Source organism: Amblyomma maculatum, chromosome 1 (genome assembly GCF_055883805.1).
Source record: "Amblyomma maculatum isolate TAMU_Amacu chromosome 1, ASM5588380v1, whole genome shotgun sequence".
In the NCBI taxonomy this organism is placed as follows: domain Eukaryota; kingdom Metazoa; phylum Arthropoda; class Arachnida; order Ixodida; family Ixodidae; genus Amblyomma; species Amblyomma maculatum.
The window spans coordinates 437043357-437069049 of record NC_139344.1 but is presented as its reverse complement, the minus strand read 5'-3'; the positions used below and the strand labels follow the sequence as shown (position 1 = coordinate 437069049).

Genomic DNA, 25693 nt, shown 5'->3' with positions numbered 1-25693 from the left:
ACTGCAGGAGTCAGAAGTCAAATTGTTGGCTTACGCAGACGACGTTGCGGTTTTTTGTGTAAATAAGGAGAGTATAAAGAGGACAGTGGATGTGGTAAAACATTTTAGCAAAGTCACAGGGAGTAAAGTTAACTGGGGTAAGTGCCTGGGATTTTGGCACGGAGAATGGCAGCTGACCCCCGACACTTTTGCTAATGTGTCGTGGGTTACAACGCCTGCAAAGTACTTGGGTGTGCCCTTGAAATTTTACAAGGAAAGCGAGCCATACTGGCGAGAGCAGGTCAAAGAAACCAGTGAAAAAGCGGAGAAATGGAAAAGCGCTCAATTATCAATATTTGCAAGAGCCGCAGTTTGCAACCTGTTTTTAATTAGTAAGTTATGGTATGTTATGCAAGTGTTGCATTGCTCCCGTGTAAATGTGCAAAAATTGCATCGAGTTTTTGCGGTGTTTGTTTGGGCCTCGAGTTGGGAGAGGTGCAGTCGGACAAATTTGTTCCGGCAGGTGAAGCATGGGGGGCTTGGTCTGGGTCATTTGTTTGTGCGACAGATTGTCAACCGTTTTATGTTTTTTAGGGATGCCAGTGATCCATTCCTGCGCACAGTGTGTCAACAGAAACTTGGTCGAGCGTTGCCTGATTTCGTAGTGTATACTCAATGTATGCCTGGTTCTCTGTTTGGCTTCTTTAGGGAAATTGTTTTGAGTGTGAAATTCTTAAGCGCACGTTTTTCGAAAGAGTATTTAAGTAATGTTAACAGGAGAACATTATACAAGGATGTTTGTGAAGTGGTGTTCCCGGTGCCCTTGTACCGAGCTTTATACTATGGAGGCACAGGAAGTAATGTACTAAAACGCGTAAAGAAAATGCAAGTTGCTCCGGGAGCTAAAACGTTTTTCTTTATGCTGCATACCGGTACTTTGAGTGTAAAATCATTTATGGAGGAGAAGGGTATGTTCCTACCGTGGGGGGCCCAATGTCTCATCTGCAAACAACCAGAGACAATAGATCACGTGTTTTTGCATTGCTGGGAGGGGGTATATTTGTGGGATGTTCTGCAAAGGACAATAAAAAAACAGTTGCCACTTGATTCCCATGGCATTAGGTACTTGCCATTGGATAACCACGATGATATGCCGTTAGACCAGGTTATGTTAATGTGCCTCCACAGTATATGGCGCGCACGAATGGCTGGTTATCACTGCGATCCAGATGCACGGCCAGCCCGCATGTATTTCCGTGAAAGTGTGCAGCGATGGCTCGACGTGCTTAAATTGCAACCATGTGCTCCTGAGTGGCTGTCAAAGCTGGAACCTTTGACGGTGCTCAAGGAATTTTAAACGTGACAATGCCTGCCCCTCAGTGGGTGTTAGGCAACGCTAGCTACCTTTGTGTACATATATTATTCCTTTTTTTCCTGTTGTTTTGAGTTCCAGTGCGGTGTATTTGTGTCAAAGCCAGGCAATAAAGAAAAGAAAAAAAAAAAAAAAGCAGAGTGGCGCAGTGGAAGCGTGCTGGGCCCATAACCCAGAGGTCCGTGGATCGAAACCACGCTCTGCTAATGATATTTTTTTTTATTGAGCAACCCCGGAGATACAAATACACTAATTTCCCCACCCTTGTACCCAGAACATTTCATACACAGTGTTGTGCGGTTCAAGGAAGTGCATATGACACTCCCCGAGCTGTCACAATGGATCCATGTGCTTGACAGTTTGGTAAAACTGAAAAAGTTTTAACTCGCCGTGTCACGCGAAAGTGTGCTGGCACGTTTTATTGTTCATCGTCTTGTTTTGACTGTCCAAGTCGGCAATAAAGAAAAAAAAAAGCAGTGGCGCAGTGGTAGCGGGCTGGGCCTATAACCCAGAGGTCCGTGAATCGAAACCACGCTCTGCTAATGATATTTTTATTTTTATTGAGCAACCCCGGAGATACAAATACACTGCTAATTTCCCCACCCCTGTACCCAGAACATTTCATACACAGTGTTGTGCGGTTCAAGGAAGTACATATGACACTCCCCGAGCTGCCACAATGGATTCATGTGCTTGACAGTTCGGTAAAACTGAAAAAGTTTTAACCCGCCGTGTCACGCGAAAGTGTGCTTGCACGTTTTATTGTTCATCGTCTTGTTTTGAATGTCCAAGTCGGCAATAAAGAAAAAAAAAGCAGAGTGGCGCAGTGGAAGCGTGCTGGGCCCATAACTCAGAGGTCCGTGGATCGAAACCACGATCTGCTGCTGATAGTTATATTTTCATTGAGCGACCCCGAAGATACAAATACACTGCTAATTTCCCCACCCTTGTGGCCAGCAGAGTGGCGCAGTGGAAGCGTGCTGGGCCCATAACCCAGAGGTCCGTGGATCGAAACCACGATCTGCTACTGGTACTTATATTTTCATTCAGCGACCCCCCAAGATACAAATACACTGCTAATTTCCCCACCCTTGTGCCCAGCAGAGTGGCGCAGTGGAAGCGTGCTGGGCCCACAACCCAGAGGTCCGTGGATCGAAACCACGCTCTGCTAATGATATTTTTATTTTTATTGAGAAACCCCGGAGATACAATTACACTGCTAATTTCCCCACCCTTGTACCCAGAACATTTCATACACAGTGTTGTGCGGTTCAAGGAAGTGCATATGACACTCCCCGAGCTGCCGCAATGGATTCATGTGCTTGAGGGTTTGGTAAAACTGATAAAGTTTTAACCCGCCGTGTCACGCGAAAGTGTGCTGGCACGTTTTATTGTTTATCGTCTTTTTTTGAATGTCCAAGTCGGCAATAAAGAAAACAAAAGCAGAGTGGCGCAGTGGAAGCGTGCTGGGCCCATAACCCAGAGGTCCGTGATCAAAACCACGCTCTGCTACTGACATTTTTATTGTCATTCAGCAACCACGAAGATACAAATACACTGCTAATTTCCCCACCCTTGTGCCCAGCAGAGTGGCGCAGTGGAAGCGTGCTGGGCCGATAACCCAGAGGTCCGTGGATCGAAACCACGCTCTGCTACTGATATTTTTATTTTTATTGAGCAACCCCGAATATACTAATACTCTGCTAATTTCCCCACCCTTGTGGCCAGCAGAGTTGCGCAGTGGAAGTAGGATTCTGCTTCCAGCCACGCCAGTGAACGGACGCAGGATGCAGGGCTCCTCAGGAGCGGCTTCAGCGGCCATGTCAGGCCGCGGTAACAGGACTGCTGAACAGGATAGTACTTCTCAAGTTGTTTTTCCTGCACTGCTAACAGGTCGGGTTGTTTTGAGTACGGTTGTTTTGCACGCCGATATCAGGACCCGCCCGTAGCGGGCGGAAGATTTCCGCGGCGCGTTGGCACAGCATTCGCTGATCCCCGATGTTGTTCCGATGGGGGCGTATCGGATGAGCCTCGTCTGGGCTGCCACTCTCAAGGATCCTGAAGCGGTGACCATGCTTGTTAGTGTAGTCGAGTTGTGTGTGAAAAACGGTCGCTGCTTGATAATTGACCCGGTCAACCAGGACGTGCGACTGAAACTTCACTGGCTGTTACACACCGTGTCAGACGAGGATGTTCGTGCTTCCTTTACGCCGTATGGAAAGGTGTTGGAAGTTGCAAGGGAGCGCTGGCGTGTGAAAGGTATGGTAGAAAAGGGCTCAACTACTCGACTTGTCGCGCTTAAGTTGAAAGCTGGCGTGAAGCTGGACGACCTGCGACATCAGCTGAACGTTAGCGGTGAGCTGGCGCTTGTTGTTGTGCCAGGCAGACCTCCCTTGTGCCTACGCTGTCGGAGTACGGGGCACATCCGCAAGGAGTGCCGGGTTCCTCGTTTCAAAACCTGTCGACGGTTCAGGCATGAAGACCGCCAGTGTGCACGTACCTACGCAAGCATTGCCGGACCTGGGACCAGCGAAGGCTCGTCCGAGTTGATAATGGATGAGGTGGATGCGGAGGAGGCGGCTGACATTAGAGGACAGTCAACGAAACAGGACGCGCCTTCCATGACGGTTTTAACTGAGCATAAGTTGACGGTCTCAAGTGAAAAGACTGAAAATCTGCACGTCTTGCACGTTCCATCGCAGGACCAACAGGACCACGAAAGCGCATCAAAGGAAGCGTCAGAAGACGTAATTAAGTTTTCTGACGCTGAGGAGCATCTCAGTACTGAGCCTCCTTGTACTGATGCCATGGAAGTTGGGCCGGAGACAGCGGCCTTAATTGCCGCGAAACGTCCACACGAGGAAAGCTTCGAGGAGACTCAGCTGCCCGGCGGTGTTTCTGATGAGCTGCCGCCGAAAACTGCGGGCATCCGAAGATCAACTTTGAGACCGAAGCCGAACTTCTCGGCCGACACGCGGCAGGCGGGGAAACCGCCTCCGTAGTTTTTGTGGTGTCTTGAACGGTTTGTGGGTTGGCTGCACCGACCAGCGTCAGGAACATTCTGCAACCAAGCGGGGCGTGTGTGAAAAAAAATGAAAGACGGTGCTTGGACTTCGTTTGAATGCAGCCCGACGTTCTGCTGGGAGGGCAATACATGCACACATACGCCGCTGTTCTTCAGAAGCGGAGGCCACGCAATCATGAAGGTAGGCACCATGCGGGTATGGGCGCCCCTTTCTAACACATGACTCTCAAGCTTAATTCGGCGTTACACGTAGCTACTTTGAATGTCAAAGAGCTGGGAGCGAAAAGGCGACAATGCCAGCTCAATCGCCTTCTTGTGGATAATGATATAGTTATAGCAGCTGTGCAAGAGTCAAAGATTGAGAGCCAAGAAAGCACTGACCGTATGGTGGCTTCTTTTCAAATAAACTTTTATGTGTGTGTATGCCATTCTGTTGGTGTATCGGGTGGACGCATTTTATTTATACATAACACGCTGGGAGTAAGCGTAGAGTCCGTTTTTGCGTGTCCAAGTTTTCGTCTTTTGGTTACTGATTTTACCTACTGCAATTTATGCTGGCGTGTTGTGTGTGTGTATGCTCCCTATTCAGAACGCGAACGTGAATTGTTTTTTAAGCCTATTGAATTGTGGTTGAAGGTCGACAAAATCCTGCTTGTACTTGGCGATTACAACTGTGTGTGCGCAGTTGTGGACCGAGCGGCGAAGTGTAAACCTCGAAGAGACAGAAGCTCCGAGCAGTTGAATGCACTTGTGCATAAATACGGCCTTGAGGATGTTGGTAGTGTGTTCTCCACTGGAAACCAACCAGAGTTCACGCACTTTCAGCGAGATAGCCATCCTAGATTGGACAGGGTGTATGCCTCGGTTGATCTTGTTTCCCTATGTACTGCAAATGAGGTCAAACCTGTGTCTTTCAGCGATCATTGTCTCGTGAGTGCAGTGTTCGGTAGGGCAGGAAAGAAATCGCGCTTTAAATGGTACCTATGGAAACTGAATGCCAAACTTCTCGCCGATGAGGAGTTCCTTACGGAAGTTAAGACCGAGTTTGAAAATCGTCTGGCTATGCGACCAGTAAATTTTGGAGCGGAATGAGACAGCTTCAAAGAGTGGGTCAAATTGAAATCCATAGAAAAGAGCAGTAAGGTGCGGCATAAAGAGAAAGAAAAAGAACTGAATGAACAACTTCAGTTTTGTTTGAGCATGGAAAGTACTGTGCCAGGGAATTTCGCCAGTAAAATACGAGAGCTTAAAAGTGAGCTGGAAACAATCGACAGCGAAAGATACACAGCGGCTGTCATACATGCAAGGGCTGAAAAACTTTGGGCTGGAGAAGTGCCGACAAAACGAGCGCTAGCAGACGAGAAAAGATACGCCTGCCAGAAAGAAATAAGGAGTATAAGGTATGCCGGCCATATCACTGAAGATGCTAAAGATATTCAGCGTGCGGTAGCAGAGCACTTTGAAGAACTGCTTAGCGCTAAGCTTGAGACTGTAGGCGGCTTTCAAACAGATTTTCTAAGACTGATGCCGGCACTGGATGACGAAAGTAAAGCGCGCCTAGAAACACCGATAACGTTGCAGGAGATAGAATCTGCAATAGATGACCTGACACCTGGTAAAGCCCCTTGGCCGGATGGTCTAAGCGCTGCCTTCTTTAAAACTTTTCAGCAGTGTGCGGCTCAGTTTATGCTCGATGTAATCACCGAAGCTTATGAATGTAATACTGTTCCAATGTCTTTCTTTACATCGCATATTGTGCTGATACCCAAGACAGATGATCCGGAAAAACGACTGTTGGTGGGTTCATATCGACCGATTAGCCTCACCAATGTTGACTACAAGGTGTACATGAAGGTTTTAGCAAAAAGACTGCAAAGCGTAATAAAAAAAATTGGTTGGGCCCCATCAAACGTGCGGCATCAAGGGTCGATCCATTGCCACGAATATACATGTCGCAAGAACCGTATTGAATGTGTTGATGCACTCGGTGGTCAGATAGCCATGATGCAATTAGATTTGGCGAAAGCCGTTGACCGTGTTTCTCACGAAATTCTTTTTTCCATTTTGGAGCATTCTAACCTTGGTGAAGTCTGAAGTGAATCGAGAAGTGGTTGGCGAAGAACGAACAAGCTTTATTAAAGGTTAGTAGTATTTATAGCCGTTGGCTAGCCACGTCACCGCAGCTACTGTCGTTAGCAGTGGCTTAGCCGGTATCTCGGTAGATAAGCACGTGTCCGTGCGTCACAACAATTCTCCCCTCTTAAGGAGTGAAGCGGTCGGGGCGTCGGGTGTTCCTTTTTGACCTACGCAGTGTCACTCCAGCGCCGCCAGTCACCGGTGACTCATTTGTACTGTCCTCAGCTTGTGAGCCTGACGGCGTTTGCATGTCAGCGCCCGCTTGACACTGGCTCTCGCTGCTGCCGTGCACTTGAGACTGCGGCTCTCCCGATACGCTTTGGCTGTCTTCAGCCATTGATGCCCCCGTGGGGGCCCCGGGTTTAACCTCCGCTCCTTCCACACTGGTTTTCCTGGTCTTTAGCTGGTCCTGGTGGCGGCGATGTTGCTCCCCATCTGCGGTCTTTACGGCTGTCATGCGCGAGCCCTCGATGGACTCTATCACACCTGGTTTCCACTTGTCACCTGCTCCGTAGTTCTTGAACCAGATTTCCTTGCGCAGCGGTTTGCCGTTGTTGCAAGCACCTGCAGAGGGAAAAGGTCGTGACACGATATTGTGCAGTAAACAGCGCGGCTCGTAACCGAGAAGCATGGGGGCCGGGGTTTTCCCGTTTAGATGGGGGGTACGCCGATAATGAGACAAAATGTGGTCCAGGCGTGCTTGCAGACTACCGTGCGTGTTCTTGCTTAGTCCTTGCTTCACAGTACGTACCGCCGTTTCCGCCAGGCCGTTAGACTGCGGCTTGTAAGGAGCTGTCCGCAAATGAATGATGCCATTGCGCATCATATATGCCCTGAACTCCTCGCTACAAAACTGCGGCCCGTTATCAGTCACGAGAGTTCTTGGCAAGCCGAATCGGCTGAACATTGTCTGCAGTGCTTCAATTGTTTTCATTGAAGTGGTAGTCTTCATAGCAGCAACCTCGATCTATTTCGTATGAGAATCGACCACAACCATCAACATGAGACCTTCAAAGGGCCCCGCAAAATCGACATGGATTCTAGACCAGGGCTCTTCCGTTTTCGGCCAAGGAACGGGTTGTTGGGCCGCGGGCATGCTGCCGCATTCTATGCATGTTGTACACCCGTTGACAAGCTTCTCAATGTCCCGATCGAGTCCTGGATACCAGAATACAGACCGAGCCAAGTTCTTCATGGCCGTTATACCTTGATGCGCGTCATGCAGCATACGCAGCATTGGTAGCCTCGCAGCCGTCGGAATTACTGCACGATGACCCTAGTATACAATTCCATGGCTGCAAGTCAGTTCGTCCTTCCTGTGCATATATGCGCGTAATGGCTCCTGACTGGGCTGGCAGTATCGTGGCCAGCCATTGTGAATGTATTGGCGGACTTGCGCGAGGTCGCTATCACTGCCCGTCATCTTGGCCAAATCACTCGCTGAGAGCGGACCAGAATTTAGGTGATCTGTTAGAAGAACGTACTCACGCGCATCATCTTCTCCAATCTTAGCGTTTTGGTTCTCCCGCACAGGCAAACGGCTAAGGGTGTCGGCAGGAATCAGTGCCTTCCCTGGTTTGTACTGAATTTTGTAGTTGTAGGCGCTCAGCAGGAGAGACCAGCGCTGAATCCGTGCAGTGGCCATGGCTGGAACGGGCTTGTCGGGGCTGAAAAGGCTCACGAGAGTTCTGTGATCAGTGACGAGCGTGAACTGATTCCCGAGCAGATATTCCCGGAACTTTAACACCGAATACTACCGCAATGCCTCTCTTTCAATCTGCGCGTAATTGCGCTCAGCAGCTGAAAGAGTTCGCGATCGGAACCCGATTGGTAGATCTTGCCCATTTACTCTGTGGTATAGTACGGCGCCAACGCCACACGATGATGCATCGGTTTCCAAGAAAAGGGGCTTACTTGGATCGTAGTGTGCCAAGAACTTTGCTTCCTCTAGCAGCCGCTTCGTTGTCCGGAAAGCGTTATCTTGTCTCGCCCCCCCCCCCCCTTCCAGCGTGCGTTCTTCCTTAGTAGTTCATGCAGCGGCTCCAGAACCATAGCCAAATTTCCCAGAAATGCGTGGTAATAGGTTACAAACCCCAAGAATGCCCGCCGTTCCGCAATGCACGTTGGCTTCGGCATCTTTGCTATGGCGGCAGTGTTATCTGTCTTAGGTAACAACCCGTCCGCGCTTATACGATGCCCCAGAAATTCAACTTCTGCTTGCCGAAACTTGCATTTCTGGGGATGCAACTACACACCATGCTGCCGGAAACGCCTGAAAACTTCACGCAGTGTGTCAGAGTTCCCGTGTTTTTCCGCGACTACTACGTCGTCCAGGTAAACTTGAACGCCCGGAATACCTTGCAGGATGCCTTACTTACGTCTCTGAAAAATTGCAGGAGCAGAGGCTACACCAAACGGAAGTCGATTGAAGCAAAACAGGCCTTTCGGGGTGTTTACGACCAAAAGCTTCCTGGTTTCCTCATCAAGCGGCAACTGATTGTAAGCATCTTTCAAGTCGATAGAGCTGAAGACTTCCCCGCCGTTTAGGTTGGCGAAAATATCCCGTATTTTCGGCAATGGGTACTGCTCCGTAACGCATGCAGAGTTTGCGGTCACCTTAAAATCACCACACAACCGAATGGAACCATTCTTCTTGATCACGGGAACCAGAGGCGTGGCCCAATCCGCACTGTCGATAGGCGAGAGAATGCCATCTTTAACAAGCCGGTCTATTTCATTAGACACTTGCTCCCGCATTGCATATGGCACAGAACGAGCTTTGCAGAAACGCGGTTTCGCATTTTCATGCAACCGCAGATGAACTGAGGGACCGTTAATGCGCCCTAGACCTGGCGTAAACAGATCACTGAACTCTTCTAACAGTGCGCTAACGGAAGGTTGGTGCGACAAATCTTGCTCACCAGAGGTTGCATCGCTGGCAATGCTGAGGACGGGTCTTCCGCTATGCTCAAATGCGCTGATGATGTCACGTCCGCACAAGTCCGGGCCAGCGCACTGCAGCACGGTCAGCGTCGCTTCCAAGGTTTTTCCCGCGTACGAGACAGGAAGCTTGAGCTGGCCCTTCAAGGGGAGCTTGCCCAGGAAGCAGGACAACTGCAAAGACGTCTTGAGTAGCGCAGGCCAGGCATGCGATGCTTGCAGTAGGTTTTCCACGTAATGATGGAGACCGGCGAGCCTGTGTCTACTTGCATCTTGATCGCAATCCCGCTCCAACGGAATGTGCGAATAATGGGCGTGGTCAAGTTAACAGACGCAGTGTACAAACTAAGTAGACGAAGCTCGTTGCCGTCACTTGACGAGGAATGCTCTTCACAAAGTGCCACTCCTGGTTTTTTCAACGCGCACATTTTAGCTACGTGCCCTTTCCGTCGGCAGCGAAAACACTCCGCCCGGCGAAACTTGCACTTCCCTGCCTTGTGCTCAGTGCTACCGCAACACGGGCAAGCGTCACCTGGGCTTGGTTTAGATGCCGTGTGCGTACAAGTTTTGTGGCAATACGATTGGCCCTGCTGCTTGCTTCTCACGGCATTAATATTGCCATGATCCTTTGTCTTATCCATGTGGTCCACGTTAAGGGCTGCCATCTCTGCCGCTAACGCTATATCCTCGGATTCTTTCAGCGTTAGCGAAGCTTTTGACAAGAGTTTCCGCTGAACGCCGGTGTCACGCAGACCGCAAACAAGTCTGTCTCGTAACACTCTGTCCCTTGCATCGCCAAAGTTCCACCTGCAGGCTTGCTTCCGAATTTCGGCAATAAAGTCCTTCATTGTTTCGTCCGGACGCTGGCGTCTTGTGAAGAACTTGTACGACTCCGCAAATTCATTGCCTTGCGGCGCGAAATGCTCAGTCAGCAGCAGAACCAGCTGCTCGTAGGCTAGCTCTTGAATCTTGACCGGCGCGCAACGTCCCGTTATTATGCCGACTGTTGCTGTACTTAAAGCTGCCGTTAGAAGAGCCCGTCGTTTCTTCGAGTCATCGATTCCGTAAGCTTCAAAATAACATTCCAGATGCACCTGATAGGCTTCCCAACTGTCTTCCGTTTCGTCGAAACCCGGCGGTCCGGCGTGGCCGCGATGGAACAGACAGTGCCCGGCTGTGGGCAGCCTCGTCGCCACTGAAGTGAATCGAGAAGTAGTTGGCGAAGAACGAACAAGCTTTAATAAAGGTTAATAGTATTTATAGCCGTTGGCTAGCCACGTCACCGCAGCTACTGTCGTTAACAGTGGCTTAGCCGGTATCTCGGTAGATAAGCACGTGTTCATGCGTCACAACAAAGTCATAGTGGAGGGTGTTAAAATTGCTTATGCGAACTGCACTACCCGTATTATAGTGAATGGTGAACTGACTGACACCATCGCAGTACGGTCATCGGTAAGGCAGGGCTGCCCGCTCTCACCCCTGCTTTTTGAATTGTATTTAGAGCCACTTTGCTTGGCTATCATTGATAGCGATCGCATTTTAGGATTCAAGCTGCAATCAGCACACGTGAAAATGCTAGCATACGCTGACGACATTGCAGTCTTTTGTGCAACCAGAAAGAGCATCCGTGAAGTTACGGGTGTCGTCCAAACATTTTGTGGTCAAACCGGATGTATGATCAATTGGGAGAAAAGCTCTGGGTTTTGGCACGGTGATTGGGACGTGGCACCTGATTTCTTCTGTATGCTGCGATGGTCTGCTCTCCCAACGCGATATCTAGGCGTGCCTTTAGATTGTTATTGAGATCCCAACGTGCACTGAATGGAAGAGACATCCAGAGCGAAGAAAAAGCGGATGCGTGGCAAGGAAGGCAACTCTCAATGTTTTCGCGCGTTTCTATTTGCAATGTTTCTCTTATTTCGAGGCTGTGGTACCTCATCAATGTGTTGTGTGTCTCACGAACCTCAATTCAGAAAATGCACCGCGTTTTTGCTGTTTTAATTTGGGCATACACATGGGAAAAAACCACCTGGACGAATTTGTTTATTTCTGTTAAAAAGGGGCGGGCTTGGCCTTGCCCATTTGTGCTTGCGTCAAGTGGTTTCGCGATTTATATTCCTGCGTGATCAAAAAGATACCTTTCTAAGAACTGTGATGCAAGTGCGATTGCAGAGGCTGCTCCCTGAATGGATTGTGTCACGTGAAAACATGCCTGGTACTGTGACTGGCTACCTGCGCGAGGTTGTTTTTTCGTGCAAGTTGCTTGAAGTGCAGTTCTCTTTTGATTACCTTTATAATGTTTCCAGAAAAGAACTATATAAAGATCTCATTGACGTGATGCTGCCGGTGCCTTTTTACCGGACATTACACTGTGGAGGTCCAGGACAGGAGGTTTTGAAAAGAGTCAAGAAGATGCCCGTGAGGGCATCTGCTAAAACGTTCCTTTTCAAACTTCACTCTAATACGCTCCCTGTTAAAACCTGCCTGAATGATAAAGGTATCTTCGTCCCATGGACAACAAATTGCCTGTTGTGCAAAAAAGCGGAAACAATTGAGCACGTTTTCTTACAGTGTTGGGATGCTGTCTTTCTATGGGACGTCCTCCAAAGGACAATTAAAAAGGAACTTCCCTTAACTCCGTACGGTATCAAATTCCTACCAGTGCAGAACAATGATGCACCGTATAATTTAATCGCGGTCCTTGGCCTCCATAGTATGTGGAAAACACGAGTGCAGGTGCGTCATGCAGATATAGATACACGATCTGCGCGTGAAAACTTCATTGAAAGTATGGTGTATATACGCGAAACGTTCAGGATGCAGCAGGATCCACCACAATGGCATTGTCTGTTTTATGAGTTATTGCACTTGAAAAGATTTTAGCCACGTACGCGTTAGCTCAAGCGTAGTTGACCTGTTTTATCATGTGTATTTTTGTTTTGATTTTCACGGCAATAAAGAAAAAAAAGTGGCGCAGTTTGAGCGTGCTGGGGCCCATAACCCAGAGGACCGTGGATCGAGATTACGCTCTGCTACTGATATTTTTTTTTGATTGAACAACCCCGAAGATACAAATACAATGCTAATTTCCCCTCCCTTGCGCCCAGCAGAGTGGCGCAGTGGAAGCGTGCTGGGCCCATAACCCAGACGTCCGTGGATCGAAACCCCGCTCTGCTACTGATATTTTTATTTGCTTTGAGCAACCCCGAAGATACAAATACACTGCTAATTTCCCCACTCTTGTACGCAGCAGACTGGCGCAGTGGAAGCGTGCTGGGCCCATAACCCAGAGCTCCGTGCATCGAAACCACGATCTGCTACTGATATTTATATTTTCATTGAGCGACCACGAAGAAACTAATACACTGCTAATTTCCCCACCGTTGTGCCCAGCAGAGTGGCGCAGTGGAAGCGTGTTGGGCCCATAACCCAGAGGTCCGTGGATCGAAACCACGATCTCCTACTGATATTTATATTTTCATTGAGCGACCCCGAAGATACTAATGCACTGCTAATTTCCCCATCCTTGTGCCCAGCAGAGTGGCGCAGTGGAAGCATGCTGGGCCCATAACCCAGATGTCCGTGGATCGAAACCACGCTCTGCTAATGATATTTTTTTTTTATTGAGCAACCCCGGAGATACAAATACTCTGCTAATTTCCCCACCGTTGTACCCAGAACATTTCATACACAGTGTTGTGCGGTTCAAGGAAGTGCATATGACACTCCCTGAGCTGCCACAAAGGATTCATGTGCTTGACAGTTTGGTAAAACTGAAAAAGTTTTAACCCGCCGTGTCACGCGAAAGTGTGCTGGCACGTTTTATTGTTCATCGTCTTGTTTTGAATGTCCAAGTCGGCAATAAAGAAAAAAAAGCAGAGCGGCGCAGTGGGATTCCACTTCCGGCCACCGAGCGTGACGGACGTCTTATGACGAGCTCCGTTGGAGCGGCTACAGCGGCCATGTCGAGCCGCGGTGACAGGATTTTTGCATCAAGTGAAGAATACCAGGTCGTATTGCCTAGTTTGCCTACAGGACGATTCGTTCTAAGCACTGTTTTCTTGCACGTAGACATCAGGGTCCGCCCATACCGGGTGAGAGATTTCCGGGATGCGCTCGCTCCCCTATCGCTCCTGCCGGAAGTTATCGCCCTCGGGGCGTACCGCATGAGCCACGTTTGGGCCGTAACGTTTAAGGACGACGTGGGCGTAAAGAAGATTGTGCAAATGGGAGAGCTAAAAGTGAAATCTTCTCGATGCCTCGTGACTGACCCGGCGAACCGAGACATCCGAATGAAGCTACATTGGCTGCTGCCCAGCGTACCGGACGAGGACGTGCGGCTCGCTTTCGCGCCGTTCGCCAAAGTGACTGACATATCTAAGGAGCGGTGGCGTGCACAGGGTGTGTTGGATAAGGGTTCGAGCACGAGGCTGGTGACGTTGAAGTTGAATGCCGGCGTGAAGCTGGACGACCTGCCCCACCAAAAAAAAGTCGCTGGAGAGCTACCCTTGTGGTCGTTGCGGGCAGGGCTCCCCTCTGTCAGCGGTGTCGAGGCACGGGCCACATTTGGCGTGACTGCCGCATTCCACGGTGCGGTTCCTGACGTCGCTTCGGACATGACGAGACACAGTGTTCTCGGACGTAGGCCAGCGTCACCGGGCCCGTGAGCAGCGTAGACGCTGCCGAGCTGCTCATGGATGAAGCCGACGCGGAGGAGGCATCGAGAGTGGCTAATGTATCGTCGCTGCAACAGACCACGGTGGGCGCCCCACAGACGGATCAACTGGAGTGTCAACCTGTCGCTGGCGCAATGCCCGAGAAGTCTTCCCCAGAGTCTGCATCGGCCGTCGCTGTCGTGCCGAATGGTGCGGCTGTGACATTATCTGACTCTGTAGTTAGCGACACCCAGCCCACGGACGTTCTCGGTACAGCGGTCAGCCAAACGGTCGGAAGACGGCCGGCCGAGCAACTCGCTCCTAATGTGCCCCAACTTGGTGTCAGTGGCGGAGACGAGCCGCCGACTAAAACATCAAGTATTAGGCGTTCGACCTTGAAGCCGCGTCCGAACATTTCTGTAGAAACACGGCAGGCGGGTAAACCACCTCGGTAGTTTTGTGTAGTTCATGCCATACAGAGGTGGCATGGGGTTCCGGGGTTTCTCATTTAGGTAGACACCATGAGATAGGGTCCTTTCCTTTCTTCGACATGGCACTCAACCTCCCTGAAGCGCTACGTGTAACTACAATAAACGTACGGGGCCTCGGAGCAAGAAGGCCGCAGTGCCAGCTTAACCGTCTTTTCATTGAGAACGATCTGCACGTAGTAGCTGTTCAAGAAACCAAAACTGATAGCCAAGAAGCGACAGATCGAATGATGTCCGCTTTCCGACTGCATTTCGATGTTTGTGTGTGTCATTCATTTAGTTCCTCTGGCGGCTGGGCCCTTTTCATACGTAACAACGTTGGTACAAATGTGCAGTCGCTGTTTTCGTGTCAATGTGGCCGGCTCCTGATTGTTGATTTTTCACATTACGATGTAAACTTCAGAGTTATGTGTGTGTATGCACCTAATATAGCTTCCGAGAGAATAATGTTTTTTGAACGTTTCCAGACGTACCTAGATTGTGAAAAGGTCATACTTTTATTGGGGATTTCAATTGTGTCGCGCTGAAGACCGTGTAAAATGCTTGACAGTGAAGGATAAGAGTGCGGAGATCCTGAATTCAGTTATTCATGGTCACAACTTGGAAGATGTTGGAAGTGTGTTTGCAAATGCTACTCAACTGCAATTCACTCTTTTTCAAGGCAGTAGCCACGCACGACTTGATCGGTTGTATGTATCGCTTGAATTAGTGCCGCTGTGTACATCGTATGAGGCTAGACCAGTGTGCTTTAGTGATCACTGTCTAGTGATTGCAAAGTTCGGCAGAAATCAAAGCAAAAACATCTTTAATTGGGATCTATGGAAACTAAACACGAAATTGTTGGAGGTCGAGGGTTATGTTAAGGACGTTGAGGAGGAGCTAAAAAAGTTGCTTGCTGAGCGTCCGATAAGTGTTGCCGTGGGCTGGGAAGAATTTAAACAGGCAGTAAAACTGAAGGCAATTGAAAAAAACTAGTAAACTGCGATATGAACAGGAACAAAACGAAAAACACCTGTGTGAAAAACTAGAATTCCTTACTGGTATAGAATGCGCTCAACCAGGTACGTTTTCCAAAGAACTAAGCAGCATCAAGATACAGTTGGAAAGATTAGATACAGATAAGTACAGAGTGGCGGTTATTCGCGCACGGTCTGAGAAGCTGTGGGCCACTGAAACACCTACAAAGCGTGCTTTATGGGACGAAAAGCGATACGCGAGCCGTAAGGAAATACGGAAAATACGAAGTGGGAATGAAGTTTCGTCGGATGGCAGTGTTATCAAACATGTAATTGCCGGTCATTTCAAAGACCTGCTTGGTCACCCGCGAAAAATGGTAGGGGTTTTTGAAGCAGAATTTTTGCCTCTAATGCCCAAGCTTGATGATGAAGAAAAGGAGCGACTAGAAATGTCAATATGCGTCGAAGAAATAGAGGACGCAATAGACGCTCTGCCAGCTGGTAAAGCACCGGGCCCTGACGGATTAGGGGCGTCCTTTTATAAAATGTTTAAGCCAATGATAGCTCACCTCCTCCTGAAGGTTATCAATGAAGCTTACGAGCAAAACCGTGTTTCACTGTCCTTCAGAACTTCTCATATCACACTGATTCCGAAAACTGAGGAGCCGGAAAAGCGTTTGTTGGTGGGGTCTTATCGCCCGATAAGCCTCACCAACGTTGATTATAAAATATTTATGAAAGTGTTGGCAAGACGACTGCAATGTGTGATAACAAAGCTGGTTGGCAAGCATCAGACTTGTGGCATAAAGGGACGGAGCATCGCCACGAACATTCACGTAGCACGAAGCGTACTAGAATGTTGTGACGCACTTGTTGACCGTGTTTCAACGATCCAACTGGATCTCGCAAAAGCATTTGACTGGGTGTCGCATGATGTGCTGTTTGCCATATTGGATCACTCCAATGTTGGGGATTTATTAACAGACGGCCTCAGAATGGCGTATGCCAACTGCACAACGCGAATTATAGTAAACGGAGAACTGACCGAAAGCCTGCAAGTGCGGTCGTCAGTTAGGCAGGGCTGTCCCATGTCGCCCCTGTTGTTTGCACTCTTCCTTGAGCCTCTTTGCTTGGCTATCCGAAATAATGAGAGCGTAACGGGCTTCAGGCTACAGTCAGCGCATGTTAAAATACTGGCCTATGCCGATGATATTGCGGTTTTCTGTTCAGATAAAGATTCAATTCAATTCCATTCAATTTATTTTGAACTCAAAGTTGAAGGCCCTCAGGCGAAAAAAGCTATTCTAGAAGAGCTTGAAGAGTGCCTGAGGGCCCATACACGGCAGCAGTTGTCCCACAGTAAATTACAGTGTAGACTCACATCAATTTAACATCCGTTCAAACAAACTCTAAGAAAAATTCAAAGTACAGTAGTTAACAAAACAGTATTTATTCATGGAAAGTATAAGAAATTTGCGTTAGGCCTCAATTCACAATGAAACTTATAGAGCCCTACAGAAATTCTAACACGTCAGTACAACTCTAATCACAAAGTGAGCATGGTTATTGAAACATAAGTAGTTCATTTGGTTACAAAATAATGTCGCAATCTTTTTTTATTGAAAGTCTCGAAATATATTGCCCTCTTTTCATAGTCATTGAGAAGAAGCGGAAGTTGGTATTGTAAGGATTGACAGAGATATTCGGTACGCCGATGCGGAACAAACCACTTGTCACAGCTGCGGGTGCGGTCGTCGCTTTTTTGTTTGCTTAAACTTGCGGAGCTCTTTAAAAACGTTTGAAGATCATTGCTTGCAAAAAAGAAAGTATATATTAAGCGATATTGTAGGTAATATTGTGCTTTTATTATATGATACTTGAGAAACAGTGCTTCTGTCGGATGGTAATACGATACATTAGCAATATTGCGAAGAGCTTTTTTCTGTAAAAGAAAAATTGCGTTAATGTTGCCGATCGTTGTTGTTCCCCAAACAAGCGAACAATAGTTTAAATGTGATGTGAATAATGCGTGGTAAATTTGAACTTTTATTTTTTCAGGGAGATAATAACGACATCTGGCAAGTGCTCCCACAGCTGATGACAGTGACTTGTTCAAACAATCAATGTGGTGCGACCATGTCAGGTCAGCTGAAAATGTCACTCCTAAAATCTTATGTTGGTTAACAACTTCAATAGTAGCTGTACCGTGCGTTAAAGGACGATCTATTGCAGCCTGTTTGTTTCTTGGTTTAAATATTATGGCTTTAGATTTATTTGCGTTGATCTTAAGACCATTGGCGTTGGACCAATTGATTACCTTAGACATCTCAGTTTCCGCTTTTGCAACTACTTCGTGTATATCATGACCAGAAACAAACATGCTGGTATCATCGGCATAAAGAACATAACAGGCATCAGAATTCGGTTGAACAATATCGTTTACATATACATTGAAAAGCAGTGGCCCCAGTAGACTGCCTAGCATCTGTGAAGCCACAAATGTAGTCCACAAATATTGTCAGTCTACGGGGGCGTTAATAAACTGGGAAAAGAGCTATGGCTTCTGGCACGGCAGTTGGGAAGACACGCCAGAGTACTACTCTCGACTGCAGTGGTCAACGATTCCTACAATGTATCTAGGTGTACCTCTCCAAGCATACCGGGACCCTGATTCGTATTGGAAAGATGAAACTTTAAATGCAAAAGAGAAGGCTGATGCCTGGCAAGGAAGGCAATTATCTGTATTTTCGCGGGCTACCGTGTGCAATTTATTTCTCACTGCAAAAATATGGTATGACATGAATGTGCTCAGTGCTTCTCGGATCAGCATTCAAAAATTGCACCGTGTTTTCGCTGTTTTTATTTGGGCATCGACGTGGGAAAGAACCAGTCGGACAAACTTGTTCCTGTCTGCAAAAAAAGGTGGGCTAGGCCTTGCACATTTGTTTTGAGGCAAGTCGTCTCATGATTTATGTTTCTGCGAAATCAAAATGACATGTTCCTGCGCACAGTTGTGCAACTCCGACTGTGCAGACTCCTTCCAGGATATGTGGTATGCTCTTGTCATGCTATGGGTGGGGCTGTGAGAGGGTACCTACGCGAAGTGGTACTTGCATACGGGATGCTGCATGCGCGATTTTCGATGCAATACTTGAGTGATGTCACGCGGAAAAAATTGTACTCAGATTTATTGGATGTAATGATTCCGGTTCCACTTTACCGTTTGCCATTATGTGGAGGCCCAGGAGGAGATGTTTTGCACAGAGTGAAGAGAATGCCGGTGTTACCCTCGGTCAAATCCTTTTTCTTTAAACTTCATACTAACACGTTATCAGTAAAAACATGGCTTCATGAAAAAGGTCTTTTTGTACCCTGGACAACTAACTGTTACCTATGTAAGAAAGCTGAAGCCATAGAACACGTATTCCTGGATTGTTGGGATCCCATCTTTTTCTGGGATGTGCTTCAAAGGACTTTTAAAAAAGAATTACCCCTAGATATGTACGGCATAAGATTCCTTCCGGTTTTACACGCTGACAATAGTCCACTGGATACGATTATGCTCCTCGGCCTCCACAGCTTGTGGAAAACGCGAATGCAGTTCAACAATGCAGATGTTGATGTGCGCCCTGTGCGGGAACATTTTATAGAAAGTGTTGTACGTTTGAGAGAAGTGTATCGAACACTCCCCGAACCACAAGAATGGATAGACCAGCTTAACAGCTTGGTAGAGATGAATAAATTTTAACGCGTCGTGTCCGCTAAAGGTTTGCTGACACGTTTTAATCACTTTTGTATGTTGTGTATTGTGCGTCGAAGCCGGCATTAAGAAAAAAAGGCAGAGTGGCGCAGGGGTAGCGTGCTGGGATCAAAACCCAGAGGTCCGTGGATCGAAACCACGCTCTGCTACTGACATTTTTATTGTCATTGAGCAACCACGAAGATACTAATACACTGCTAATTTCCCCACCCTTGTGGCCAGCAGAGTGGCGCAGTGGAAGTAGGATTCTGCTTCCAGCCCCGCCAGTTAACGGACGCAGGATGCAGGGCTCCTCAGGAGCGGCTTCAGCGGCCATGTCAGGCCGCGGTAACAGGACTGCTGAACAGGATAGTACTTCTCAAGTTGTTTTGCCTGCACTGCCAACAGGTCGGATTGTTTTGAATACGGTTTTTTTGCACGCCGATATCAGGGACCGCCCGCACCGGGCGGAAGATTTACGCGGCGCATTGGCACAGCATTCGCTGATCCCCGATGTTGTTGCGATGGAGGCGTATCGGATGAGCCACGTTTGGGCTGCCACTCTCAAGGATCCTGAAGCGGTGACCAAGCTTGTTAGTGTAGCCGAGTTGTGTGTGAAAAACGGTCGCTGCTTGATAATTGACCCGGCCAACGAGGACGTGCGACTGAAACTTCACTGGCTGTTACACAACGTGCCAGACGAGGATGTTCGTGCTTCCTTTACGCCGTATGGAAAGGTGTTGGAAGTTACAAGGGAGCGCTGGCGTGTGAAAGGTATGGTAAAAAAGGGCTCAACTACTCGACTTGTCACGCTTAAGTTGAAAGCTGGCGTGAAGCTGGACGACCTGCGACATCAGCTGAACGTTAGCGGTGAGCTGGCGCTCGTTGTTGTGCCAGGCAGACCTCCCTTGTGCCTACGCTGTCGGAGTACGGGGCACATCCGCAAGGAGTGCCGGGTTCCTCGTTTCAAAACCTGTCGACGGTTCAGGCATGAAGACCTCCAGTGTGCACGTACCTACGCAAGCATTGCCGGACCTGGGACCAGCGAAGGCTCGTCCGAGTTGATAATGGATGAGGTGGATGCGGAGGAGGCGGCTGACATTAGAGGACAGTCAACGAAACAGGACGCGCCTTCCATGACGGTTTTAACTGAGCATAAGGTGACGGTCTCAAGTGAAAAGAATGAAGCTCTGCACGTCTTGCACGTTCCATCGCAGGACCAACAGGACCACGAAAGCGCGTCAAAGGAGGCGTCAGAAGACGTAATTAAGTTTTCTGACGCTGAGGAGCATCTGAGTACTGAGCCTCCTTGTACTGATGCCATGGAAGTTGGGCCTGAGATAGCGGCCTTAATTGCCGCGAAACGTCCACACGAGGAAAGCTTGGAGAAGACTCAGCTGCCCGGCGGCGTTTCTGATGAGCCGCCGCCGAAAACTGCGGGCATCCGACGATCAACTTCTCGACCGAAGCCGAACTTCTCGACCTACACGCGGCAGGCGGGGAAACCGCCTCCGTAGTTTTTGTGGTGTCCTGAACGATTTGTTGGTCGGCTGCCTACCGACCAGCGTCAGGAACATTCTGCAACCAAGCGGGGCGTGCGTGAGCAAAAATGACATACGGTGCTTGGACTTCGTTTGTATGCAGCCCGACGTTCTGTGAGGACAATACATGCACACATATGCCGCTGTTCTTCAGAAGCGGAGGCCACGCAACCATGAAGGTAGGCACCATGCGGGTATGGGCGTCCATTTCTAACGCATGACTCTCAAGCTTAATTCGGCGTTACACGTAGCTACTTTGAATGTCAAAGAGCTGGGAGCGAAAAGGCGACAATGCCAGCTCAGTCGCCTTCTTGTGGATAATGATATAGTTATAGCAGCTGTGCAAGATTCAAAGATTGAGAGCCAAGAAAGCACTGACCGTATGGTGGCTTCTTTTCAAATAAACTTTTATGTGTGTGTATGCCATTCTGTTGGTGTATCGGGTGGATGCATTTTATTTATACATAACACGCTGGGAGTAAGCGTAAAGTCCGTTTTTGCCTGTCCAAGTTTTCGTCTTTTGGTTACTGATTTTACCTACTGCAATTTATGCTGGCGTGTTGTGTGTGTGTATGCTCCCTATTCAGAATGCGAACGTGAATTGTTTTTTGAGCCTATTGAATTGTGGTTGAAGGTCGACAAAATCCTGCTTGTACTTGGCGATTACAACTGTGTGTGCGCAGTTGTGGACCGAGCGGCGAAGTGTAAACCTCGAAGAGACAGAAGCTCCGAGCAGTTGAATGCACTTGTGCATGAATACGGCCTTGAGGATGTTGGTAGTGTGTTCTCCACTGGAAACCAACCAGAGTTCCCGCACTTTCAGCGAGATAGCTGTGCTAGATTGGACAGGGTGTATGCCTCGGTTCCCTATGTACTGCATATGAGGTCAAACCTGTGTCTTTCAGCGATCATTGTCTCGTGAGTGCAGTGTTCGGTAGGGCAGGAAAGAAATCGCGCTTTAACTGGTACCCATGGAAACTGAATGCCAAACATCTCGCCGATGAAGAGTTCCTTACGGAAGTTAAGACCGAGTTTGAAAATCGTCTGGCTATGCGACCAGTAAATTTTGGAGCGGAATGAGACAGCTTCAAAGAGTGGGTCAAATTGAAATCCATAGAAAAGAGCAGTAAGGTGCGGCATAAAGAGAAAGAAAAAGAACTGAATGAACAACTTCAGTATTTTAGCATGGAAAGTACTGTGCCAGGGCGATTGTTTCCAGGGCAAGTGAGCTGGAAACAATCGACAGCGAAAGATACACAGCGGCTGTCATACGTTCAAGGGCAGAAAAACTTTGGGCTGGAGAAGTGCCGACAAAACGAGCGCTAGCAGACAAGAAAAGATACGCCTGCCAGAAAGAAATAAGGAGTATAAGGTATGCCGGCCATATCACTGAAGATGCTAAAGATATTCAGCGTGCAGAAGCAGAGCACTTCGAAGAACTGCTTAGCGCTAAGCTTGAGACTGTGGGTGGCTTTCAAACAGATTTTCTAAGACTGATGCCTGCACTGGATGACGAAAGTAAAGCGCGCCTAGAAACACCGATAACGTTGCAGGAGATAGAATCTGCAAACTACGGCTCTTCTTTCTCTCTTTCCACTTTCACTCCCACCTTTCTCCCTTCCCTTACGGCGCGGCTGCGGTGTTCACAGAAACCAAGTGAGGCAGTTATCGTGCCTTTCCCTTCCTATAAATTATTAATCAGGCAGCGGAGGTGGTTTAGCTACAGAGCCAGTAGCAGGCCCGTGCATTTTCCTTTCCTTCTTTCTACAGCCACAACAACAACAATGCCGATGTCGCACAGCACACGGACGCCTCTTCGTTTCGCCTCCATCGAAACGCAGTCGACGAAGTCAGGATTGAAACCGGTTAGTCCGGCACAGTAGTCGGGCGTCACCACTGCAGCACCCGTGCGAGGCCTGAAGAAACGCTCAGGCTTTCGCATTTCTCCACTGCGGATTCTGCAGCATTCTCGGAACATTTAGTATTTTGAGCTATTATTGTGTAATTTGATAGGCTTAGCTTTAGCATGTTTGCATGTTTGCTAGCGCAGTTATATTCTTTGTCAAGTGAAAGTGCTATGCCACAGAGCCGGTATTTGCGAAGTCCCTGACGAGCGTCAACGAACTCAATATTAACGTGGTTATTCAAGCTTTAAAGCATTGTACCGGCTTCTTGAACACATTAATGTTGCTTCTTGAACACATTTGTCGAACCTACCCACCCCCGTCATTGGTAGTCTATGTATGTCCAAAAGAAAAATGTGAGCGCCTGTAACTAAAACATTTATTCACGTACTATCAAGCTGTGGTGAGGGAAATGCAGGAGGGAGCAAAACAGCAAAAGACATCTAAAAGATACTTTACTGGGTTGACTTACTTCCGCAAAGGAACGTTCCCAGCACGGCGTGATAGCAAGACGTACTCGGCGATTGTCGAACTGAATACCTGTCGCTCGAGGGCAGGCTTCAGCACCGACTACGTAAATCTCGAACCGGAAGCAGTGAGGCTGTGCTTAGATCGTTCTAGTAAAAGCTGGCTGCATCTTGCGTCAAAAATAAAACTGCTGAAGCTACGTGCTGAAGGAATATGAGCGTTAATAGAAAGTGTAAACCGTTGTGGCAGTATTCTTCAAAAGGCTCGAAGCCAAATCTCAATGCAGGAGCTTTTAGTGGCTGAGGCATTTTGCGGCCACTGGCTAGAAATTGAGCATGAGCTCGAAGTAAAGGTCTCAGCTATTTTTCACATTGGAAAATAGATGAGAGCAATATTGCTTCAAGTCTATAATATATGTCCTCGCTGTAGGGGTTGCCGGGACGTGGGGTTGTCTTGGATAAATACTTTAGAGCCCTCACATGAATGTTGGAACACTGTCAAGCTTCTTCATGAAAATGTTTTGACAGACAACTTCCCGATATTTACAAACTCATCTTACCGGACGATATCAGCAGTCTGCAAACACTTCTCACAAAAATACACGTTCGGGGCGTCAGATATTAGGTCGCCATCAAATCCTTTTCGTAGGATGGGACAGCTCCACTTCGTTCGCAATTAAACATGAGACGGCAAACAAGAAAGAGATGTTTTCTTCGTTACTATTTTAGCCGTAGCTGTAGCGCCTCACACAAGATGGGGCATCGTTTTTAGAACGCCGAGAGTGACGCAAATACAAACAGATTAGCATGCGTCCACACTACACCATTTGAAAACACTGCAAGAGAAAGTTCCACAAAAGCATCTCGAAATTATTTGCGTCCTACATTGTTAGACGGCCGCCCATTCCACTGTCTGCAAAAAATCTTTCCTCTTGGTTGGCATCAATGACGCCATGTTGTGGTTTCAGGCAGCGTACTTAGCTATGGTATGGAGCGAAACATATGTTTCATGACCATAAAATCATTTTGAGTCTCCAAATAAGAACATCCAGTAGGGAAATGAGAGGCTCTTCATGATACACACATTGAAGTCAGCTGTCAGCAATGTCTAGGTAAACATAGGTAATTGTGACATTTCTGCTGCAGACGTGCATTATTAAGCAATCAAAACACAGGTTAAATATAAATTGTCACAAAGTAAGATCTGCCACTGCCGCTTGTGGTATCCTATATTACGACCTACGAATTTCCTGTTCGGTGCTCTTACAGACTCATCTAAAGCGAGAGGTATTCATTGTCAAATACTCATGAGAGCTTATATAGCTAATATGAGAAAATTGAGTGTTCATCCACACCTCAGAGCATACCGTCTTTAAGCCATAGGCAGCACATAACAAAGTTCTTGCACAGCTCTATACCTTCCCCCTTCATCACATTCTACGTGAAACTCGTGGTAATGAGAATATTACTTGCTGCCGCTTTGGGTAATGGTGAACAAGTTCCTTACATCGGTACAATAATACCAAAGAAAATTCAATATAAAACAGCCACCTTTATACCTCAGTTTGCAGGTGGACTGGACAAATTCTAAGGTGTCGAACCAAATTTCACCGGCGCTGGCTGCTGTTTTTGTTCCTGCGTTTACTTATTTATCATCCATCCATAAAATTATTGCTATGATGTGTGAACGCTAAAACAATAGAATAACAAAGCATGACTTGCGCCGCGCCAACAACCCATACGCATGATTAGGTAGGCACTGGCATTGAGTAAACAACTCCGACTCATGCGGTCAAAAAATTGGCAAGAAAATGTTTCTATTAGCCAACAATTTCGAACAGAAAGCTAGAACTTTTGATATTGTAAAATTTACGGCCATATGGAACACGAAATATAGCATTGCACCATCCACTTCTTCATGCACAGTTACGAGACATACCTGACGTCCATTTCTGAAGAGCAGAGCTGTAGAGTTGAGCGTCAACTCGGTGACGTAGAGGAGGTATATGCAAGAAAACGACAGCTCTGGGGTCAAAGCGATGTTCGGTTCAAAGAAGTAGAGCGTCAAGAATAAGATAATTGTCAGCTGCAAAAAGGAAGCAATGTACATTTAAACTAACAAATTTTAGGTACAGCACTCTCTCAAATCATATTTCTTAAATATTTTGTTGTCTCTTTTAAATGTATTTTTATAAATCTACAAATAGCACGAAGGCTGTCGGCAATAATACATATAGGTTTCGACTTCTGACTTAAGTCAGTATTCAACAAAAAGTGTCAACACATTTGGAGTTCCTGGTGGTCAATGAATGATTTACCACACTGACTCGATAGAAGTGCTTTGCGCTGATGGCTGAAAAGTGACAGTATGGCATTTCAGCTTCCGACCTCATTTTCAAGTGGGGGTAATCACGGACGTAATGACTCTATCACCGATTAGTACCTGTCAAAAGGCTTCCTTCATAGCGTATAGAATAGCGTTTGTGAAGCA

The 25693-nt window shown here is 47.7% G+C and overlaps 2 protein-coding genes and 3 non-coding genes across 11 annotated transcripts in view; 3 read left to right on the top strand and 2 right to left on the bottom strand.

Moving 5' to 3' along the window:
- The window catches only part of LOC146209484 (uncharacterized), a 200202-nt gene that overhangs the window by 122028 nt on the left and 52481 nt on the right, over positions 1-25693 (bottom strand). For 2 of the 7 annotated variants that reach the window (XM_084600598.1, XM_084600606.1), the window contains 2 exons: positions 25142-25288; positions 16971-17493 (listed from right to left, as the gene is read on the bottom strand). In XM_084600598.1, the coding sequence (XP_084456724.1) occupies positions 17134-17493; positions 25142-25288 (507 nt within the window). In that variant the 3' untranslated portion in view covers positions 16971-17133. Of the gene's footprint in view, positions 1-16970; positions 17494-25141; positions 25289-25693 lie in introns of those variants that run through there. The other 5 variants (XM_084600602.1, XM_084600622.1, XM_084600610.1 and 2 more) reach the window with 3 other exon arrangements.
- Positions 1486-1557, top strand: TRNAM-CAU (transfer RNA methionine (anticodon CAU)). The gene has a single exon. It is a non-coding gene; the product is annotated as a tRNA-Met (tRNA).
- TRNAV-CAC (transfer RNA valine (anticodon CAC)) lies at positions 2451-2522 on the top strand. Its single transcript has one exon. It is a non-coding gene; the product is annotated as a tRNA-Val (tRNA).
- Positions 2935-3006, top strand: TRNAI-GAU (transfer RNA isoleucine (anticodon GAU)). Its single transcript has one exon. It is a non-coding gene; the product is annotated as a tRNA-Ile (tRNA).
- Positions 6637-8125, bottom strand: LOC146209485 (uncharacterized). The gene is made up of 2 exons (XM_084597542.1): positions 7521-8125; positions 6637-7076 (listed from the first exon to the last, which is right to left on the bottom strand). Exons 1-2 carry the CDS (start codon positions 7747-7749, stop codon positions 6637-6639), a joined length of 669 nt encoding a protein of 222 aa, XP_084453668.1. The 5' UTR covers positions 7750-8125.

Bases quoted from the DNA above. Each gene is read 5' to 3' on its own strand.
- LOC146209485 (XM_084597542.1), bottom strand. From the start codon at position 7,749: ATGCTGCGTATGCTGCATGACGCGCATCAAGGTATAACGGCCATGAAG. The intron at 7,077-7,520 runs GTCTCATGTTGA...TTCCCTCTGCAG, and splicing joins TTTTGCGGGGCCCTTTGAAG to GTGCTTGCAACAACGGCAAA.